At 44.2% G+C, this 19,276-nt stretch overlaps 1 protein-coding gene and 1 long non-coding RNA gene across 16 annotated transcripts in view; one reads left to right on the top strand and one right to left on the bottom strand.

The window, feature by feature from the left end:
• Window positions 1-19,276, bottom strand: part of PHACTR1 (phosphatase and actin regulator 1) — a 596,190-nt gene that overhangs the window by 88,025 nt on the left and 488,889 nt on the right. For 9 of the 15 annotated variants that reach the window (XM_033216236.1, XM_033216240.1, XM_033216237.1 and 6 more), the window contains 2 exons: window positions 18,409-18,576; window positions 16,094-16,300 (listed from right to left, as the gene is read on the bottom strand). In XM_033216236.1, the coding sequence (XP_033072127.1) occupies window positions 16,094-16,300; window positions 18,409-18,576 (375 nt within the window). The remainder of the gene's footprint in view (window positions 1-16,093; window positions 16,301-18,408; window positions 18,577-19,276) is intronic. The other 6 variants (XM_033216242.1, XM_033216246.1, XM_033216251.1 and 3 more) reach the window with 1 other exon arrangement.
• Window positions 6,953-19,276, top strand: part of LOC117086739 — a 117,981-nt gene continuing 105,657 nt past the window's right edge. Inside the window, exon 1 of the long non-coding RNA XR_004438556.1 lies at window positions 6,953-7,397. This is a non-coding gene — a long non-coding RNA (uncharacterized LOC117086739). The remainder of the gene's footprint in view (window positions 7,398-19,276) is intronic.

Raw genomic sequence — 19,276 nt, 5'->3', positions numbered from 1 at the left:
GCAGGTCCAAGTGTGACTCTGTCTGAGCTCTACCACAAGTCTCCCACTTACATCTCTCTCGTCCACTCTGGCCTCTGGGTTTCCCGACAAACATGCTCCTTCTCTCTTCAGGGCCTTCACTGTACTCACCTCCTGAAATGCCTTCCTGTTCCTTGATTATAAAAACTGCATTTGCCCTTCAAGCGGCAAACGAAGACCCACTTTCCTCTGGCAGCCTCTCCTCCCTTAACTCCTACAACCCAGGTGGTCGGCAACGCCAGGGAATTTGGCTCTGTTTTGTGCTGGTTACTGCTGGCTCCATTGGGGTCAGCCTTGTCTTCCCAACTAGCTCCCGGATGGCTCCTTGTACACGCGCTGCAGCAGGACTCTGAGACTGGGCAGTGATAGAATGTGCTCACTGCCTTGAGGTCCCCAGGCCCAGGGCTGGGGGGTGCATCAGAATCACACGGACGCTCATTCTTCTTCTTAGGGATTCTAGGTTGGGTCCAGCAGTGAATTTCTTTCTTTCTTTTCTTTTTTTCGTTTGAGACAGAGTTTCACTCTTGTTGCCCAGGCAAGAGTGCAATGGTGCAACCTCGGTCCACTGCAACCTCCCCTTCCTGGGTTGTTCAAGTGATTTTCCTGCCTCAGCCTCTGATTAGCTGGGACTACAGGTGCCCACCACCACACCTGGCCGATTTTTTATTTTTTTAATTTATTTTTTTATTTTTAGTAGAGATGGGGCTTCACCATGTTGGCCAGGCTGCTCTCAAACTCCTGACCTCAGGTGATCCACCCACCTCATCCTCCCAAAGTGGATGGCCACCCTGTCCTGGCCACCTGGCCCAGCATTGCATTTCTAAAAAGCCACAGTCAAAAATAACTCTTGGCCTCTTACTTTTGCCCTTTTCTCTGAAGAAAAGGGCACTATTTCTTAGAGCAGAACCCTTGGAACACCTGTAATATTTGCCTGATGCAACTTCATGTTCCTGGGCTTTACTTTGCACCTACTGAACCAGAATCTTTGGACCAGACATTTGGATTTAAGATGCTTCCTGGCCAGGCGCAGTGCCACATGCCTGTAATCCCAGCACTTTGACCCTGTCTCTACTAAAAATACAAAAATTAGCTGGGTGTGGTGGTGCACGACTGTAATCCCAGCTACTCGGGAGGCTGAGGCAGGAGAATCGCTTGAACTTGGGAGGTGGAGGTTGCAGTGAGCCGAGATTGCGCCACTGCACTCCAGCCTGGGCGACAGAGTGAGACTCTGTCTCAAAAAAAGAGAAAGAAAAAAAGAAAAAGAAAGATGCTCCCCAAATGCTCAGCATATACAAGGAGCTGAGAATCATTGGCTCAGGGAGCTAAACTGCTTGGAGTATGGTGCTGCCTGAGGCAGGGATACTGCAGCACTCGAGGTCAGGATGCATCAGTTCCATCCAGCATCTGGACCAATGTCCATCCTGGGGGGTCACTGGGATAATTTCCAGACTCTATTTCTATGCCCCCAACATGTACAAAGTAAAAGACCAATTTTCCCTAAACCAATTTACTAAAAGCCAATTTGCCTAAAATCTATTCACCTAATGATTATCTTGTCCAGATTTAGAATGTGCAGTTAAAGGATACTTCTTAAACCAATTTGTCTAATGGCACTTCCAATCGAGTTTTATAAAAATCATTTGTCATTGAGCCTTTTGTAAATGATAAGATGTCTAAAATCCTTGTGGGCGAATTTTTCTATTTTATTTCTATCTATAGAAAGAAAATCTTTTATTCTATTTCTATCTATATCTTGTCTAAACTTTAAGGATGTTTTAGACAAGTTTGCATAAAGAGCCTTTCTTCAAAATTTTGTGTCAAGCAATAAGTACTTCATCAAGTGATTAGCTTTTCCTACATATTGATTCAATGCATTTAGGTTCTTCTGCCTTCTTTCTGATGTTTTATTTACCCTGTGTGCACTCTGTACATTTACTAAACAAACCAAGAAATATATCCCTAGTACTCATTTCTGTTTAGTGAGGCTATTACATTTTTATAATGAGGATGACAAAGGGAATTGGGTAAATCAGGATTCTACTGCATGGCACCCACTTTTCAGGATGTCAATTTTTTTTTTTTTTTTTTTTTTTTGAGATCAAATCTCGCTTTATCACCCAGGCTGGAGTGCAGTGGTGTGATCTTGGCTCATTGCAACCTCCACCTCCCGGGTTCAAGCAATTCTGCTTCAGCCTCCCGAGTAGCTGGGATTATAGGCGCACACCACCATGCCTGGTTAATTTTTTGTATTTTTAGTAGAGATGAGGTTTCACCATGTTGGCCTGGCTGGTCTCGAACTCCTGACCTCATGATCTACCCGCCTTGGCCTCCCAAAGTGGTGGGATTACAGGCGTGAGCCACTGCTCCCAGCAGCCAACTTCTTAAAGTAGCGTTTCATCAGTCTCATTAGGGAAGCTTGGGAGAGGCAGATTCCTGGGCCTCACCTTCAGAGTTCAGATTCAATAAGTCTACAGTGGTGCCCAGGAATCTGCTTTATAAACAAACTCCCAGATCACTCTGATCTACCTGGATGGAAATGACACTTGGTGCTGCAAGTTCTCATTGGGCACAGAGGCATAACATTGTTACCAAAATTTGTTGGGCTAAAAAGTATAAGATACACTATAAAATCATGCACCGATTCAGTTCTGTTGGCTTCAGCAAATTGCTTAATCTTTTTGATGTTCAGTTTTCTAATCTGTGAAATAATGCGTTATGGCAAGGTTGTCCAACTGGCAGCATGCATGCAACCCAGGGCGGCCTGGAATGTGGCCCGACACAAATGTGTAAACTTTCTTAAAACATGATGAGATTTATGCGTGAATCTTTTTACTTTTCTTTCCTTTTTTTATTTCTTTCTTTTTGCTCATCAGGTATCGTTCATGTTTGTATTTTATGTGTAGCCCAAGAAATTCTTCTTCCAGTGTGGCCCAGGGAAGCCAAAAGGTTGGACACCCCTGTGTTACAGGACAATTGTAAAATTAAATAAAGTACATAAACTGTGTGGCACAGCATCTGACACTCTAGACACTCCAGCTATTCCACAGAGAGTAACCATAATTCTTGATGCTATCACCATCCTCATTATTAATTGCCTCCTTCAGGAAGCCCGTCCTCCCGAGGCTGGCTGAGGCGCCTGCTCACAGGACGCCCAAGGCCTCATGCTTCCCTGTGTCACAGCATTGCCTCTTGAGTCAATTCAATCCCTTTCATTTTTCTTAACTTGTTGCTGATTTTGCCTTGCAAGAGGTATGTGTGATGTAGTAATTATTAAATTTCACTGAGTGTGGCTGTTTCCTCCCATTTTACCTGTTAGAATGGACGGAGCCTAGTGCATAGCAGATGCCTAATAAACACTTATCTTTTCATCATGTCTTCAGGGCAATGGGAAAAGGTGGAAATTAGTGACTGGTTTCTGCTATATTAAGGGTCTGCTAGTCAAAGTGTGGTCCATGGACTAGCAGGAGCCAAATGACCTGGGACCTTATCAGAAATGCTGATCAGAAAGGCCCAGCCCAGACCCTCTGACAAGATCCCCAGGGGACGTTGATCTATCAAGTCTGAGGAGCACCCCTGAAAGAGGCATTCCTTTCTGAAGAGGCTACTCCCTCCATAGGCAAAATGACAAATGCTTAGAGCCTTCTGGAGGAGGAGATTCATCCCAGCACTGCTCTGGGAGGGCTGGGAGGGAGGTGCAGAGGCTTCTGCTGTGGACCGAGGGCAGAATGTCCTGGTGAAACCACCACTGGCTTAGAACTCAGAAGAGCTGGGGTTTAAGTACAGCTCCAAGACCAAGAAACTTTGTTACTCTTCCTAAGACATTTAGCTTTCCTGAGCCTCGGTTTTCTCATCTGTAGAAAGGGAGTATTGTCCACAGTATAGATCTGTAAGGAGAAGTAAATAGATTCATAACTACACGCTCCATGTAAGGTGCTGAGGGGAACTTAGGGTTGAAATCTAGCTTGAGGCCTGCCCTGGCACGGGGCTGAGTCACTCTAGAGGAAGTGGCATCCGCTACAGGGCACTTTTTCTAATTTTACAATGTCTCCATATAGCTTAGCAGAAGGCCTGAGAATAAAATACCCCCGGTACACTCCTTGATGCATCACAGGAGTTCAACAAATGTAGTCTTGATTCTGAGACAAACATCATAATACATTCCCCACCTCTGCCATAGGTTGCTTGGAGGGTCAGACAGGATCACGTGAACATGCTTTGTAAATTGCAAAGTACCTTATATAGCTGCAGTGTTGCTAAGAGGGCTTTCACCACACTTCTGAAAATCCACCTATCCTGATGCTTTCCAGCCTGGGGTGGGAAGGTAGAAGCCAAAAAAACAACAGAGTGTTTAATATGTGGTGGTAGTATCATAAGTAGGCAGCGGAAAAAAGCAGAGGTGATTGGAAAGTGAATCAATGGTAGAGCAGAGAGGCTTGCAAAGGACTACCATGGCGGTTCTCCATGCTTGCAACAAAACACCACCACAAAACACTCCAGGAGAGGTTTCTAGATTTCAGTGTATTGTTCTGATGCACACTGCACTACATCAGTATTGAAAACTAGTGAATGGGGCTGGGTGCAGTGGGTCAAGCCTGTAATTCCAGTACTTTGGGAGGCCGAGGTGGGCAGATCACGAGGTCAGGAGTTCGAGACCAGCCTGACCAAAATGGTGAAACCCTGTCTCTAAAAAAAGTACAAAAATTAGCTGAGCGCAGTGGCGCATGCCTGTAGTCCCAGCTACTTGGGAGGCTGAGGCAGGAGAATCGCTTGAACCCAGGAAGCAGAGGTTGTAGTGAGCCGAGATTGTACCACTGCACTCCACCCTGGGCAATAGAGTGAGACTCTGTCTCAAAAAAAAAGAAATAAAAACTAGTGGATGACCTAGGAGTCTGAAAACCTGCATGCTTTGCTTTTAACTACCTGAGGAAGACATCTAACCTTCCTGGGATTTAGTCTCTTTACCGCTAAATATCCTGGGATAAAAATGCCTCTTTTCCCTTGATAGCACCTCACTGAATAAATGGTTTTGCATCTATCCGATGCATGATATTTATTAATTGTTGGAGTACACGCGCTACCTCTTGCCTTTCTAATGATGATGGTGGCTGCTCCTGCTAGGACACACACAGAGCTCTCTGCTTGCTGACTTGTTTCTGCAGCCAGACTGATTGAGATGCAGTGTATTCATAAAACCGTCTCTGTTGATGGAGTGGAAGAAGCAAAAACGACCAGTTGCAGAGAACAAGGAAAATAAACCCAAACCGTGAATGTCACAGAAGCATAAAACCCAAGAGGGCTGTATTTCCAAACATGACACAGCCCTGGCTTATGACTTCAGACAAGGAAAGAAAAAGCAAAGATGACTTCTAAAGTCGGTCCTCGTGCCGTTTGGCTGTAGCCTACACATGGAATAAGTGTGGGCTAAATAAATACACCTCTAGCCTCTCTTCTCACCACCACAAATGAACTTTTTTTTTTTTTTTTTTAATTGAGACGGTGTCTCTGTCTGTTGTCCAGGCTGGAGTGCAGTGGTGCGATCTCGGCTCACTGCAACCTCTGCCTTCCGGGTTCAAGCAATTTCCATGCTTCAGCCTCCTGAGTAGCTGGGATTACAGGTGCTTGCCACCACGCCCAGCTAATTTTTGTATTTCAGTAGAGATGGGGTTTCACTATGTTGACAAGGCTGGTCGCCAACTCCTGACCTCAGGTGATCCGCTCATTTCAGCCTCCCGAAGCGCTGGGATTACAGGCGTGAGCCACCACGCCCAGCCACAAATGAACTTTTTAATCAGCACCTGCTGTAGAGGCCCATTTGTAACTGCTGCTGTATCGACAGTTACTTGTCAATGAGCACAGCACTTACAGCCTAATGAATAAATGTGTTGCAAGATTTTCTCAGTCATTTGCCAACTGATTGCAGTGAGCTGGAATTACTTCTCTCCTTTAATTACTTAACCTTAGATATAGGTACTGCACCTGAAGATATAAAGGGCCTGTGGGCAGTATATTTGGAACAGAAATGAGAGTCCAGCATCACTAATCTACTAAATCAGATTCCCCTTGGCTGCAAAAAAGGGCTCAATAGGAGCTCCATCAGTTCCTTCAGAACACCAGGCCTGCCTAGGGATGATCACGTTGCCTGGCGTTTTGCCTTGGTCAAAGGCAAAATGTGCTGGCTGACCCCTTGTGGTGAGAGGGATGATGTCGAGGGAAACAAGAGTAATGAAAAAATGTTACTTTTGTGAAATGTCCCAAACCTGGCTTTCCCTTCCAAGCCAGGTCAGCACGTGAAAACCGCAGCAGACGCCTGGTCTTTGTGAGGACCGCCCCCCTCAGATCTGGAATCATGACCTCAAGGGCCATGATAACATACACAACCCTGGCACCCTCAGCTGACTTAGTTTCAGAGCCACTTTCCACAAAGAAACATTAATTTTTTAAAAAACACTTTTACTAGACAAATAATAATTGTAGATATTCATGGGATGACATTTTGATACATATTTGTAATGTGGGACGATTAAATCAGGCTAATTAACAAATCCATCACCTTACACACTTACCACATTTTGGCAGTGAAAACATTTAAAATCTTCTGTCTTAGCAATTTTGAAATACACAATGCATTAAACGTACCCTGGGAAGATGGCCATGAGGAGCGAAGGACTAGAGATGAGACTCACTTTTTCTTCAATAAAATTACACATTATTAATTGCCAGGGAACTGCTCTCTTTTCCTTTTTCTTTTTCTTTTTTTTTTTTTTTGAGATCGAGTCTCGCTCTGTCACCAGGCTGGAGTGCAGTGGTGTGATCTCGGCTCACTGCAACCTACACCTCCTGGGTCCAAGCAATTCTCCTGCCTCAGCCTCCTGAGTAGCTGGGACTACAGGCATGCGCCACCATGCCCAGCTAATTTTTGTATTTTTAGTAGAGATGGGGTTTCACTACGCTGGCCAGGAAGGTCTCGATCTCTGGACCTTGTGATCCGCCCACCTCGGCCTTCCAAAGTGCTGGATTACCGGTGTGAGCCACTGCACCCAGCCCAGGGAACTGCTCTCAAAGAGTCAAAATGGTAGATGTCCTTCTAATCATGGAACAAACACCTGTTGAGAGGATCCGTAAGTATTTTGTGAGAAATAATAAATCACCTATATAAAAGCACATCATATTGTTTATGTCTGCAGCCATGAACTGGTGCTGCTGCTCCTAGGGAGACCGGAAGAGAAGAGTGCCCTTCAATTGATCACTGTGCTGTTGAACCTGGGCCTTCTGCAGGACAGGCATAAAGGAGGGTGAGACGTGCAGAGACGGAGACATGAAAGGAGCATTCATTCATCCAAGAGGACAGGGAATCGAATCAAAGTCACCACGTCATCAGGGTGAGCATCGACACATTCATCTGCTCTCAAAACAGGCAAAACAGGAGATACATATATGAAGTTTGAAAGTAAACTGAGATCATATAAAAGAAAATACTGAGCTGGGTGTGGCAGATCTCACCTGTAGTCCCAGTTACTTGGGAGGCTGAGGCAGGAAGATTGCTTGGGCCCAGGAGTTGGAGATCAGCCTGGGCAACATGGCGAGACCTTGCCTCTAAAAAATGTTTTAAAACTTAGCTGGGAGTAGTGGTGCATGCCTATAGTCCCAGCTACTTGGGAGGCTGAGGTGTGGTGGTCACTTGAGCCAGGAATTTGAGGATGCAGTGAGCTATGATTGTGCCACTGCACTCCAAGCTGGACAACATAGTGAGACTGCATCTCAACATACACTCCCCCGAACCATATATATATACAGAGCTATTAAGAAGTAGAATATTCATGGTGACGGTGTAAGTTCAAGCTAGATCCATAAATACTTTAAAGGAAAAACAAGGATGGCTGCAGCTCATCTCTTACCTTGCATCTCTTGGATGCAGGATGATATCTGTTCACTGCTGGAGGTCACACTCGTATGTTTTGCATTTATAATGATGTTAATGGCTGGTCTGTCTGTAGTTGGTGTGTGTAAGAGCATCCCTGTTTCCTTTCAAAATTCTTAGTGCATGGCCTGAGACCTAGGGCTGGACCATGAGTTTGACCAATATGGGTGACTGTCATGTTCTAACTGCTACTCTTAGAAGGGGTTGCTTTTACATCTAGGTTATCACTTTTCCTTCAAACACTACAGAACACAGGGGAATAGGTTTCATTTACGGCAGAACTTAGAACCGGAGAACATTTTGCTAACTACCCTAAAATGCAAGTATTCTGCTATGAAGATGCAGGCAAAAGACCATCAAACTCCTCCTTCAGCAGCACGGCTTCTCTCCCTGCATTAGCTAAGGACTCAGCAGGGAACACATCAGATTAAATCCCTGCCCTCATGAAACTGACCCCTGGGATGTTTAGAAAAAATCCAAGAGGAATGAAGCTTGGTGCCCTTTGCAATTTCATGTTGATGTTGGATATGCCCCAGTTAATTTATATATCCAGTTATAAATCCATCCGACAGCATTACTGTCCATCTTATTCACAGGAACATTGAGGAGACATGCTTGGCTGAAATCAAGCAATTGCTGCTAAAAAGTGCACAGAAGATGCTCACTTCCTCCTACAAAGTTATATCCTTCCTCGTGGCATTCACGACTCTCCACAGTTTCACCACTATCCACTTTTCAGCCCCAGTTTTCCTTACTACACCACAAGAATCCTACATCCCTGCTGACTGGACTCTTTGCTATTTCTTGAACATAATGAGCCTTGTACCCATGTCCCTGTGTGTCCTTTGTGTCTTGTTTAAAAACAACCTCCTCCTCCAATCCTACCTGTCAAAATCCTACTAATCTTTAAGGCTTGTCTTAAATAAATCCTCCTCAGTAATGCTTTTTCTTCATTCCTCCCAAAGGATTTGACCTCTTATACTTGAATTTCTTTAGAGCTATGTTTACATCTCCTCCTATTAAACACTTTCTGTAGGTTATCACAGCCTGCAGCTCCTCCCGCTGATGGCCTTGACCATTTTTGTACATTGTATAAGGGCTGGCAGAGCACCCTGCGCATAGCAGGCACTGAAAACACAAGCGCCGAGTGAATTAAATCTCCAACCTAACAGTGCTAAAAAAAAAAAAAAGAAAAAAAGACAGGTATTTTGCTACGATCTTTGCCCAGGTTATAGAAATCAGAGCAGAAAGCATCCTTTAAAAAGTGTTTTAATCAACAGATAGTCCTTGTATGCACTACAGAAAAAAACTTCTGCATTTTGAGAATAGAAACAAGACTGGAAAAACATGGAGAAATGGGTAGAAAAGTGAGCATAAAAAGTAAATGCAGCTAACTCCCCCATTCTTTCTGTGTTGTTTCCATTTTTTATTTTTTGTATGAGTTTTGACATCTTAAAAACCTTTCTGGCTGGGGAGACTGTCCCTCCTGGGGCTGGCCAATTCTCAGAGTTAGCAAGGGCTAAGCCAGGAGCAGCCCTTTGATATGCAAATGAACCAGTCCAGAGCCAGACTTCCTCTATCAGGACTGTCCACCCCAGGATGCACTATTCCTCTGCCTTAATCATCCCATGGCCAGGTACCTGGCAACTAGTATAGCTTAGAGCCTGCAGACATTATGCAAACTGGCCATTCCTAAAGTGTTCAGTCTGCCCTGCTTTGCCTTTCTGCAGAAACCCCAATAATGGCTCTGGCCTCAGCTTTCCCTCTCCTTGCTTTCTGCCTCCTGACCACCCTGAGGCTTCCCCATGCACCCTGTGTGGTGAGCTGTTTCTCCCGTCTCTAGGGCCTGTGATTATAATAAACCTTATGGCTGCACTTGACTGACCATCTCATAAAGAACACAGAACACCTTCAACGTATCAGTTACCAAGAGAGTGTAAACTTTAAACCTCTGAGACTTCTATGCAAACTTCATTTTTTTCCATTTAAAGGCATAAAGTCCAAGTTCACAGTGGTCTAATCTTTGGTTTCATTGCGCTGGGATTACTGGGAAGGAAGGCAGAGGCAGAGGCAGAAGTAGCCAGGTGGTTCTGGAGGGTTGGAGAGGAGGACGTGGAAGGTGGGGAATGTGGGGATCAATGGGGGTGAGAGAGCATCAGAGAAAAACAGAGACACATAGTGAAATTACGCAGCAGCATGTGACTGTAGAACAGTGAAAATGCCCACAAAACCAGAGAGACGGCTATAACCAGGAATATTAGTCAAGCGTGGAGACAGGATCCTCATTACACAGGTACACATGCTGGGGCTGAAAATGATACAGGGCATGGACACCATTTGTCAGGCAAAGTTGTGGTAGCAAATACTTTGGTAACATTGAAATGAGCAGACAACTAAGCTCTGAGAATTTATTAAGTTTCCTTGTGTTTTGAATTCTAACCACTGTGCAAGTCCTGGGTAGGTGTGTATTATCACTTGTTTTTAAGGATAAGCCTCAGTTTCCTTTCTTTGCTGAAGTGTCAGTAATCTCTAACGTGGTCAGATGCTTCCCACCTGGTTTGCCCTGCCTCCTGACTCTTACACAAACTGTCTCCTTTGGGTCTGTTCTTTGAAACCTGACCCAACTGAACTCAGATCCTCCTCTTTATAACCAAGTGCCTTGAGTGTACCACTAATTTTTGAAGAACTAGATAATTTTTGTCCTTGAGTCATGCTGTTGTGTACCCCCACCCCCTAAATTCATCTGTTGAAGCCCTCACCCTCAATGTGACTGTATTTGGAGTAAGGAAGTCATCAAGGTGAAATGAGGTCATGAAGATGGAACCCTAATATGATAAGATTAATGTCCTTATAAGAAGAGACGTCAGGCCGGGCTCGGTGGCTCAAGCCTGTAATCCCAGCATTTTGGGAGGCTGCGGCAGGCAGAACACTTCAGGCCAGGAGTTCAAGACCAGCCTGGCCAACATGGTGAAATCCCACCTCTTTTAAAAAAAGATACGAAAATTAGCTGAGTGTGGTGGCACAAGCCTGTAATCCCAGCTACTCGGGAGGCTGAGGCAGGAGAATCGCTTGAACCCAGGAGGCGGAGGTTGCAGTCAGCCGAGATCATGCCACTGCACTCCAGCCTGGGTGAGCAGAAACTGTTAAAAAAAAAAAAAAAAAAAAGAAGAAGAAGTAGAAGAGATATCAGAGATCTCTTTCTCTCTCCTGTTATGTGAGAACATAGCGAGAAGGCAGCTGTCTGCAGACAGCAAAAGAGATGTCACTAGAAACCGAACCCTACGGACTTTGATCTTGGACTTTCCAGCCTCCAGAACTAAGAAAAATACATTTCTGCTGTGTAAACTACCCAATCTACATTCTTTTGTTGCGGCAGCCCAAGCAGAATAATACAACTTATAAAAACAAAGGAGCAGATCTTCTAACTTCTTAAGCAGATTAAAACATACAAAGCTAAAACACAAAGAAAGCTGATGGTTTTTTAAGATTCGGGAATAGGCTGCGTAAAGTGGCTCATTCTTGTAATCCTAGCACTTTGGGAGGCAGAGGTGGGCAGATCACTTGAGCCCAGGAGTTCCAGACCAGCCTGGGCAACTTGGTGAAATTCCTTCTCTACAAAAAATACAAAAATTAGCCAGGCGTGGTGGCATGTGCCTGTAGTTCTAGCTACTCAGGAGGCTGAGGTGGGAGGATCACTTGTGCCTGGGAGGCGGAGGGTGCAGTGAGCTGTAATTGTGCTACTGCACTCCAGACTGGAAGACACAGTGAGACTCTGTCTCAAAAACAGAAAAGAAAAAAAAAAGGGGGAGGGGGGCGGGGAAAGGGAATCTTGGTGGAGACAGTATAAACAAATGGTTATAAATGAGGATTCTGGAGTCAAACAAAATAGGTTCATGCTTATCTGTCACTTACTAGCTAAGTAACTATGACCAAGTCCTTTAATTTCTCCAAATTTCACATTCATCTGCGAAAAGAGGTAATAATGATAACAGTATCAAAGAGTATGTGGTAAAGTTCTCAGAAAAGGCTAACTGCCATTATTATTACCCAAATGTGAACATCTGACTGTGAAGTCCAACTGAATTGATTTATCCTTCATTCAACTAGCATGCTGGGGCACCTGCCACAGGTACCTTATGCAGAAGGCATAGGTTATTCATGCGGCATTGAACATCTGACTTCTGAAGCCAGGATGCCACGGATAAGTGATCGATGATGACTTAGAGAGGTAGGAGACAGTGGCTTTTGCCTTCCTCACCCTTTTGGGGTCATCCATCACTGCAAGGATTCCAAGAAGGATGCATTTCACTTCAGATCACATTCATTACACGACAAGCTCTGTCGAACACTGTACTTCTGGAAACAAAGGAAATGGATGCCCAACAACTCCTGGCCCCACATCACATGCTGTTGCATGGCTGATGTTGGAGGAGGTGAGATGGAAGGAGATGTTAACAAGAAACGAAGCAAGACAGGGAGAGTGAGAGAACTTCTCTCTGCCTGGCTGATGAACAGAACAAATTTGTAAGACAAGTACTCTCCAAATTAATTACGTTTTCCTGATAAAGTGGAAGCAAATGCCACAGTAGAGGTATTTCTGCATCAGTTTCCCTGGCCGTGAACTTGGAAACAGTTCCAGTTCAGGCTCGCATTTCCTCCAGCATTCTACCAGACCATTAGCCACTGTCACTCCCCATTAGTCACGCTTGGTGTCTTTCAATTGTCCTGTGTTTCCTTTCAAACATGTCAACAGAGCAGCAGACACTGAGGACAGACTAAAACTCATGAGTCTCAATTTACAGTTCTAGAATTCTTAGTTTATTAATTCCCTCTGACATGGCCCAGATGTCTTCAGAGCAATTAGTAACAGAACAGGGTTAATGTAGCTACCTCATGGTGCTGCAGATTCATTATGACTGATTGCTCACTTATAAAAATTAAGCAAGTCTAATTGAGTTTAAGCCCAAAAGGATAGCACTAGATTTACAGTGTACGGATTTCTCTACCTGTCTTGCTTTATCATATTTAAGAGGTTACCAGATACTACAGAGTAAGGATATTAGCTTTTTGTGTATTTTTATTCATTTGATCCAAGCTGTATAGAGGTGAAGTATATAGATAATAGAGTCTACTCTCTCAGGAAAGGACCAGGGAAGCCAGAGAGACGGGGTCAATTGAGATATCTTCGGTCTCTCACATGTAAAGAACCCTGCAGATACCAGGCTACCTGAGCTCCTGGGCTCATAGATGAAACTCACGTTTGCCTCCATTAATGAGATAACTAGATAAATCAGAGGTGTTGTTAGTTAAGAAATTCTGCTGACTCTTTTTTTTACAATGTCATATCTACTGGTCTGCTCTCTCTCTTCTCACTGATAATCAGTCAGATGCTTGTTAGCTCATATTTCAATGACTGGAGAAGCCACTACAATATTCTCCCTGGCTCAGATCAGTCCATTTAACTGATCTGACTTTGGAGTATGTGGCCCAGAGCTGGCCTCGGTGGTGGCTTCTCTGATAGGCCTTTAACCTTTCTGCTTATTCTACATGGTGATCCAAGAAGATCTTTTAAAGGTTAGTTTTCACCAAATCACTCCCTTGCTCAAAAACCTCCAAAGTCTTTTCACTGCGTAGGGATTAAAATCTAAATCTTTTTATGCCTTTTTCTAGTGAGTCCCATCTCTCAGTATACCTCAGAATGAAGCTTCCATCCCTGTTCAGCCAACTCTTCAATGACCCAAAATGTTGCCACCTCTGAGGCTTTGTCTAGGGTCTTCTTTCCTGGAATACTCTTACCTCACTTTCTATAAATGTCATTCATGCTTGAAAAGTCAGTTCAAGCTTCAGACTTCTCTTTATCAGACTGCATTGAACTGCAAGTGTTACTGCTAACAGTAGTTATGTTAGTACTCTCTATGTATATATATGCATTCATCAAACCAGGGGTCCCCAACCACCAGGGCCATGAACCTATACTGGTCTGTGGCCTATTAGGAACTGGGCTGCACAGCAGGAGGTAAGGGGCAGGTGAGTGAAGCTTCATTTGTATTTACAGCCACTCCCCATTGTTCACCATTACCTCCTGAGCTCTGCCCCCTGTCAAATCAGCAGCAGCAGTAGATGAGCGCGAACCCTATTGTGAACTGCGCATGCGAGGAATCCAGGTTGCATGCTCCTTATGAAAATCTGCTGCTTGACGATCTGTCACTGCCTCCCACCACCCTTACATGGGACTGTCTAGTTGCAGGAAAACAAGCTCAGGGCTCCCACAGATTCTATATTATGGTGAACTGTATAATGATTTAATTATATATTGCAATGTAATAATAATAGAAAGAAAGTGCACAATAAATGTAATGCACTTGAATCATCCCGAACTCATCTCTCCCACTGCACCTCCGGTCGGTAGAAAAATGGTCTTCTACGAAACTGGTCCTTGGTGCCAAAAAGGTTGGGGACAGCTGCATTGACCTGTTATATATTTCTATCTACTTTGATACTTAGTACAGCATTCCGCCTATTGTAGATATGCTGAATAAACATGTATTAATGTAGGGGTTTATTTTGTACAATGTTTAATCTTTCTTAAGGGAAATTTGACATCAAAGCATTAAAGGGTGCATAATCTTTGACTCAACAGTTCTTATTTTAGAAACAAATTAAAGAAAACTCAGAACAGCTTATGAAGATATATGCAGGCTGTTGCAGTTGTTTGCTGTTGTGGTTTAACAATAAGGAAGATGGAAAAGCCTTAAAGGGTCAGTCAAGTAAACCCTGATCCATCCAAGCAGCTAATAAAATCACATCGTGGAATACTTACTAACATGAAAATCACTTTACAACATACCACCAAGTGCAAAAAGCAGGTGACAAAACAATACGTACAGCAACATTCAATTTTTATTCAATAGACAGACAGATGGACAGTGGATATTGCCTAGAAGTAGACCTATGGGACCTTTTCTCCTGTATAGTTTTCTGTGAATTTCAATTTTTGGACACCGGACTAAAGTGTTATTGATATGTTAGATGGTTCCGTTAGATGGAAATTTGCTCTTTCAAGCTGTACACATCTGACATGGATGGACATATACATTAATAGGTTAGTTTGACATGAGCCCATGTCTAAGATGGACTCTTATAGAGCTCAGTATCACGTGAAAGACAGCCTGCTATGGAAACAACATTAGCTGAACTCAGAGTTGAGAAACATAGCATTGATTGTGCCTCTATTACAGAATTCCTGTCAGCCCTGGAAGTCACTTATTTTTCTTGAACCTCAGTGTTTCTCCTATAAGATAGGTGAATATTTTTCCCTAATTCCACCCCCATTACATGTTACCAAATGGTATAGTGATGATCTAGGTATTATTTGTCAAAATACCGAACACTTTTTAAAAAGGCAGTCAGTCAGCATCAGGTGAAACTATTATCAAAGTTGGAGAAATGACCCTCTGAAATCTTTTAATCTCTGATTATACCACAGCCTTAAATCACAAAGTGGTATCTAATTCATGTGCCAAAGTGCAGTGAAGTACAATTTCACTGAGTGCTCAATTTAATACCTGTGGATACATTCATTAAGTAACACTTCAAAAACACTGCAAAGTATGTGTGCAATCATTTTAGGACAACATTGCTAAGCTTACTCTTCTTTTAAAAGTATTTACCACATAATTTGCAGATTGTCTTTTTTTTTTTCCCTAAGAGAACAGAACTGACATGAATTTTAATAGGAGAAATACACTGGGCTTCAGGTCAATAGCTTAAAGACAAAAAATTTAAAACCTTGACAAACTCATATGAAGAAGGCACTATTCTTCATCTTTGCAAAAATGTTGACATTGAATCGACTTCACCTAGATGAGCAAACAATCTTGAATTAGTCACTTAAATACAATGTACACATTTACAGATACACATGACTGAAAGCTCTTGGCATATGGTTGGTAGGTGGATGTCAAATGCTGCTTGACACAAAAACACAAACCCTGGTCATGACTGCAGATATCAAGACACACACAGAAACACCCAAACATCCCACAGGGCAGCCTCCCCAGAGAGCTGCCTTCAGGCCTCAGTTAAAAGAACAAGAGAAAAAGAAAATCCCTTGAAGGGAAGGAGGGACTGCTTGCCCCAGAAGACGTCTGCACTCACCTGTTAAGTGGTTGGCAATCCTGGTAGTGGGTTTGGGAGGCAGGGCCGGGGGCTGCTTGAGAAGGGGCAGCTGCTTCACTGGGGTCTCTTCATGGTCTCCAGGGAAAGCAGCAGGTTTTTTGGGGGGCAGTAGCAGGACTGGTTTGGCTGAAGGATCTTGGGACAGGAGGACTCCAGATTCACTGGCAGAGGGACTCTCTTCAGACACTGAGGGGACAACCACATGATACACAGGAGACATTACACAAACGCAGTGCAGGTGGGGCCAGCGGAGAACACAGGACAGGGACTCGGGTTGGCAACACAGCAGAGCACTGATGCTTCAGGCTGCCACGCATGTGTAGAGAGCTACAGCAAGGACACCAGAAATCCAGTGAAGCACGAGGGACAGATAGAGGAGGCAGAGGAAAAGAGAGGGTGGAGGCAGGAAGAGCAACGGGGAGAAAGAGGAGGATGTTTTCTCAAACCATTAAACACTTCACCATTTCAAACTCAGCATTGGTCATACAAATCCTATGCATGCTCGAAGATGTGACTCATGGAGCATAGTAAGAATCACCAGGGTGGCCATTGCAGAAGGCCCAGGGTGCAGAGCCACTCTTAACCAAACCAGAACTGAATGCCAGCACCCTCGCTGGGGCCTGCTTGCCCTTTGCTGAGGGGCAAGAGGGAGTGGGTTCAAACAAGTGGAGAGGCTCAGTTTTGTCCACTGGATCTGCTCTGTCTCTGCTCTCAGATCTGCAACACTGGGTACAGATGACAGCCTGGAATGCTGACACCACACAGGCTGCACCCCCAGGCGCCGGACGGCTGCTCCTCCAGGTTCTGGAGTGCCCGGTGCTGAGCAGCAGCCTTTCAGCCCAAATTCTGTAGTTTTAGCAACAGCATCCTGGCCCTGCCAGCTCCTGTAAACTTTGACGAGGCAAAGCATGCTTTAAGTCAACCTTTTAATCTTCCACTTTCGTCTTTCTTCTTGCTCACCACAACTATAGTTTTCTTTTGTCAGTTCCTCCATTTCTCTTCGCACTGCATTGGACCCGCCTCTTCCTTCATGGGGGAACCCCTGACTGGCTTTCATGAAGAGCTGCCATTGGGTGGTGGCACACACCTTCCTACCATGCAGGTAGCTTGGCTAATGACAGAGTGAAACTCTGTGATTCTGCTGGAATGACAGATTTTTACTATAATAATCAAATCTATCTGACTTCAGTGTCACAGGGAAGTCTGGATTATTTTTTAGAATGCACTGCTTTCACTGGGAAACCCTCCCTGGGGTAGGAAGGTGTAACTCCGCTGCATCTCCTCTCACCTCTTGCCACAGCCTCAGTGAGAAAGCCTGTAAGGGACTCCTCCCCTTCCCAACCTCCTTCCTCCTCCCTGATCAGGTGTTCTGTGCAGCACCAAAGCCCTGCACAAAATCCTCATGAGCACTATATTCTCCTGTCTCAGGGACACTATTATTATCAATGTGGCACACAGTGATGGAGCAATGACTCACCAGGTCCCACGGCAAAGCATGGGAATTAACCCTGTGAAAGCCCATCCCTCCCACCCTCCCACATGACTGCCTGTGGATGTGGATTTTGCACATGATGGGGAGAAAGGCCTTCTACCTATACGCTGGATATTGCAAGAGGTTCCTCCTCCCAGACTCAGCTCCTGACAACAAGTACCACTGCTCCCTAGCTGTCAGGAGGGATCTATTTTGGGGCAAATTAGGACCACTCTGCAAACCTTCTGAGAAAATGAGTATTAGCCACTCATCCACCTTTGGACCAAAGAAGGAGATGACAGTCACATGGCGTCAAAAATCAGCTATCGGCAGGATACAATTCAATCAGTAAATTATGTACAATTTAATTGACAATTAAATTAATTGACTACATCCAGTAAATTGATACAAGTATTATCTGGCATACTGGGATGAAGACTAAAGGACCTTTCAAACAGAAGAATTAGATATGTATCATATAGAAATGCAGGATTCCTCAGCTTTATCTTAACAGAGATGAGTGTTAAAAAACAAAATAATAATATTTTAAATCATTAATGTTACAAAAATAAGCCATATCTTCTTTAAAGAGATTAAGGTAATAAAGAGTTTTTTAAACACTGTAGAATAATAAGTGTAAATATATTCCATTTTTAAAAATACTCAGTATGTACTAAAAGCTAATCTGTTTTACTAAATTTCCAGATCCTTATGCTCAGGATAGTCCAAAATAGAATTCCAAGTCCAGCCAGGCCAAAGATCCCTGGTGTCTGGCTGGACTCGGTGTCTGGGACCTGCTCTACAATCCTGCCAGGGGCATTACCTGGCCCATCCATGATGTCTGACGGTTGGAGCACCTCATATGAGCAGGGATCCCGGGGCATTGGGACTGGCTCCATTTCGGACAGCGCAGGCAGAGACAGCTGGCTGGAGCTCAGGGACTGCCCATTTTCTAGGGAGTCCTCTTCATTGGATATGGAAAGTTCCCCATCTGTCAGAGAGAAAAGGAGATTGCAGAGTTAGACAATGTCTGCCTCTCAAGAAGGAGTGACACTTACCGCCTGCTGAGTCTAGATGCAGCTGAACAATCTCTATCAAGATCAGCCTCTAAAACCAATATCTGTTCTTTTGCTTTTAAGACATTTATTTGATCGTTAGAGATACATTGTCTAATCATCAGGGCAACAATTTCCAGTGGTCTTCAGCATTTTGCCTGTTTTCTCTCTGTCTTTCTAACCTGAATCCATCAGATTTTCTACGTTTTTTTTTTTTTGGTTTTTGTTTTTTTTGAGACAGAGTTTCACTCTTACTGCCCAGGCTGGAGTGCAATGGCATGATCTTGGCTCACCACAACCTTTGCCTCCCAGATTCAAGCGATTCTCCTGCCTCAGCCTCCTGAGTAGCTGGGATTACAGGCATGCGCCACCACGCCCGGCTAATTTTGTATCTTTAGTAGAGATGGGGTTTCTCTATGTTGGTCAGGCTGGTCTCAAACTACCCACCTCAGGTGATCCGCCCCCCTGGGCCTCCCAAAGTGCTGGGATTACAGGCATGAGCCACCGTGCCTGGCCATTTTCTATGTATTTTTACAAATGAAAAGTAAATTAACAATTTTTTTTCTCATAATTTCTAAAAACTTGGGAAAAAACTCAGCAGCCCTCAGGGATTGGAAGACCAGGACTGGGAATTCC

Source organism: Trachypithecus francoisi, unplaced genomic scaffold, assembly GCF_009764315.1.
Source record: "Trachypithecus francoisi isolate TF-2019V2 unplaced genomic scaffold, Tfra_2.0 Lachesis_group10, whole genome shotgun sequence".
NCBI lineage: Eukaryota > Metazoa > Chordata > Mammalia > Primates > Cercopithecidae > Trachypithecus > Trachypithecus francoisi.
The sequence above is the reverse complement of the archived record's forward strand: the minus strand, read 5'-3'. Positions and strand labels throughout refer to the sequence as shown.